Below are 3,604 nucleotides of genomic sequence, written 5' to 3' on the forward strand. Positions count from 1 at the left end.
TGATTGTATTTGTATTTGTTTTTTTTTTATGTATGAATATATATATATATATATATAGATTTTAAGAATTTAATAGGAATTTTCAAAACTGATGTAATTATATTATATTAGGAATTTTCAAATATAGGAGGTAATTCGTAAATCAATGATACATAGCTCATGTTTGTTTGTTTTTGTCTGTATATAACTATACTACAACTGGGTATCTTTTATTTTTTAAACTTTACTTTTTAATTTTACCATTTAGGATGTGCTTGGATCACTAATTTGGGTAGAAATTTGAAGAAAAGAAAAAAGAAAAAGAAAAAAAAGGGATTCAATACCCAAATCCATGATCCAAACACAAAATTAAGCTCCATTTGGATTGTTATAGATTTGAAGTTAAGGTATTTAGTGGCCTTAAAGCTGAAAATAAATGGGAAAATTAGAATAAGGGCTTAAAGAATAATAGGGGCTGAAAATTAGGTTGTGGCGAAGGTATGTTCTATGTTTTGATTTCAGGTCAATTGTATTTTTTAAAAAGATCTATTTGTTATTCTGTCATGTTTTAGGATTTGGGTTTTGCTTAATTTTTGTCGGGTATAGTAGTTTTGCTTAATTTTTGCTCAAATGTGAGAATTGATGGACTAATTAGCACGTTATAAAGATCTTCCTGATGTGTTAGTTAAAGCATTTGTAGATGGACAATAATGAATGCTCGGACAGTACGATGGACCTATTTGAAGCATTTGTAGCACTCCAAGAAGTTGTGTCATCTATTAGCTATGTATGTGCTGTGTACATTGTTGTACTACATGTTGCCTTGGAGAGGTACCAATCTAGGTTGGATATGAAAAGGTCACCACATCCTTTCCAAGCACAATTAGACTATTTGAATAGATTGGTGAAGGATAGCGATATTGATTGTTATGAATAACTCTGAGTGAATAGGCATACTTTTGTGTGTCTTTGTACACTTGTCCGAAGTATGGGATTATCTAATTCCAACTATGTCCTCTTAGAGGAGAAAGTTGCAATGTTCTTAAATGTACTTACACATGACTATAAGAATTGCAACATCAAGTTCAATTTCATGCGGTCTGGGCAAACAGTTAGTCAGTACTTCAACGATGTCCTTAAGGCTATTTTACGCCTACAAGGTGTCTTACTTAAGACACCAGAGCCAATAACTGCAAATTGCATAAATGATAGATGGAGGTGTTTTCAGGTATTACATAGTTTAATTTTATTTTGATTTTGGGCAAACACTAACATGTTTAAAATGAATAACCTTATTTTATTTTGATCTTTGATAGAATTGTCTTGGAGATCTAGATGGAACTTATGTTAGGGTTCATGTTCCTGCAATAGATAAGCCAAGATATAGAACCCGGAAGGGTGAAATTGCTACTAACGTCTTGGGTGATTGCTCCCAAGATATGCAATTTATTTATGTGTTGCATGGATGGGAAGGGTCAGCTTCAGATTCTAGGGTACTTAGAGATGCTGTGAATAGACCAAATGGTTTGAAGGTGCCGACTGGTAAGAATCTATATAGTAAATAGATGTAATCTTAATTGCCCAATTTTTAAAGTACTTATACATATGAAACCCACACTTGTTTTCAGGTTTTTACTATCTTGTAGATACGGGTTACACTAATAGGGAGGGTTTCCTGGCGTATAGAGGGCAACGTTATCACCTCTCTACATGAAAGAAAGAGGTATCCCAGTGAATCCTGAGGAGTTATTCAACATGAAGCACTCAGCTGCTCGTAACGTTATTGAGAAGTGTTTTGGGTTACTTAAGATTAGGTGGGCAATACTGAGAACTGCTTCGTATTACCTAATCAAGACCCATGGTCATATTATTACTTCATGTTGCCTTATCCACAACCTCATCAGACGTGAAATGCCAGTGGATCCATTTGAGTTCGAGTTAAATAACACTCATATGCCTCAACCTAATTTAAGAGAAGAGTTCATCAATACAGTAGAGCCATCAAATCAATGGAGTGATTGGAGGGATACATTGGCAAACATAATGTTTAATGAATGGCAAACAAATAGAGGTGTTGGTGGAAATCTTCCGTAGTTGAGATAGTTTATTTAAATATTTTATTTGTAATGGTGAGAATCTTGTCTATTTTCATAACTGCAAAATATGTAATGAGAATCTTACTTAGTTGAGATGGATTTATTTTTCAAGCTAATCAATTTTATTTGTTTTAATCTTTATTTCATGGAGAACCATTTGTTGCTTTCATGATTGTATAATAATATCCATATTTTAGGTAGATTGAGCAGTTGTTTAATATCAAGAGTGCCTTTTTTTTTTTTTTTTTAGTTCATGCACACTTTTCAATCATATTTCTACCTTGTCTTCCATACTTGTATTTTGTATATTAGAATGAGCTATTAAATCAATAATATGTGTTGTACATCATTATTATAGGCATGGATAGTGTTGCCTCCAGTCGTTCTTGAAAGAAAAATAAGAGGAAGGCATATGCTGGTTCAATTAGGAGTCGTAGGATTTTGACGAAGCGAAAGGAGCTGTTTCTCATAAGTGCAATGAGAGATTTGTGTAATAATCCTAAATATAAGGTTGACAATGGACAATTTAAGTCGGGGTTTTATGGCGAACTTAAGAAGAGAATAGTCATGGTTTTTCCTGGAAGTGACCTTTGTGCTTGTCTTCACATTGAGTCAAAAATAAAAATTTGGAGGAAACACTATGGCCTTTTGTATGAAATGACTAAGCTTGGCAGGTTTGGATAGGATAACACTGAAAAGATGGTTCTTGATGACAGTAATGATGTTTGGGAGAACTTTGTTTGCGTAAGTTTTTTCTTCTATTTTTTAGTGTTTATCTCATCATAACTACTAGATATCGCATTCATCTTCGTTTTAATTTGATCTCATTTAGCTTACCTTTAATTGAAAGAGCTCTTGTTGATCTGTTTAGTAATCTTTCTTTTATTTTAAATCCATATGTGGTTGATATCATTTACGCATTTTTTATTTTTGTAACAAGTTGTCATTTTTAATAGTTCTATTGTAATTTTTGTTTGATCATTGAGCATGGAAAAAGTAAAAGAACCTTTAAAATTGGAACTATAGTTTGAAGAATTAGTATTAGGAAAGGCCTGAAATTCAAAGCCTTATGGAAATCTTGACAATAATGAGAAATTAAATGACTGACAGTTGTTGCCTTGGTACAGGCCAATTCGTATTAGGAATGTTTTTTTCCATGTATTATAGTCCCTTCTTTTCATTCTCCCACAGCATCACTTTTCCCATATGCATTCTATCTTTCTCTTGCTTTGTATTTCAGGACATGTCCAAGAAGCATTTCACTCACTGTACTTTTGTTTATGTGCTGCATGCTTGAATGTTCTTTCTTCCTTTTGAACTTGTGTAGAGACAACCAAGTGCGAGTTCTATGCGAAACAAGTCATTTCCATATTATAAAGATTGGCTTGTTCTTTTTGGCAAAGACAGAGCCAGTGGTAAGTTAGCTGCAGATCCCGCAGATACAATTAAAGCAATTATTATGGAGGAAGCCATGAGAGAGAAGGGTGATAGTTCTCCAGTTAAGCAATTCAATTTTGCTGACTTTGAGT

The 3,604-nt window shown here is 33.3% G+C and overlaps 1 protein-coding gene across 1 annotated transcript; it reads left to right on the plus strand.

Annotated features, from left to right (window-relative positions):
- The first annotated feature begins 679 nt into the window (after nt 1-679).
- On the plus strand, nt 680-1,693 carry LOC145821593 (uncharacterized). The gene is made up of 4 exons (XM_082918122.1): nt 680-810; nt 931-1,207; nt 1,296-1,521; nt 1,608-1,693. Exons 1-4 carry the CDS (start codon nt 680-682, stop codon nt 1,691-1,693), a joined length of 720 nt encoding a protein of 239 aa, XP_082774248.1.
- The last annotated feature ends 1,911 nt before the right edge of the window (nt 1,694-3,604 follow it).

This window comes from Camellia sinensis, chromosome 3 (genome assembly GCF_055761805.1).
Source record: "Camellia sinensis isolate YWXY chromosome 3, ASM5576180v1, whole genome shotgun sequence".
Classification (NCBI taxonomy): domain Eukaryota; kingdom Viridiplantae; phylum Streptophyta; class Magnoliopsida; order Ericales; family Theaceae; genus Camellia; species Camellia sinensis.

Excerpts from the sequence above, each read along its gene's own strand:
- LOC145821593 (XM_082918122.1), top strand. The coding sequence starts at position 680 with ATGGACAATAATGAATGCTCGGACAGTACGATGGACCTATTTGAAGCA. Across the intron at positions 811-930 it reads CTACATGTTGCCTTGGAGAG|GCATACTTTTGTGTGTCTTT; the intron begins GTACCAATCTAG and ends CTGAGTGAATAG. Across the intron at positions 1,522-1,607 it reads TGGTTTGAAGGTGCCGACTG|GTTTTTACTATCTTGTAGAT; the intron begins GTAAGAATCTAT and ends ACTTGTTTTCAG.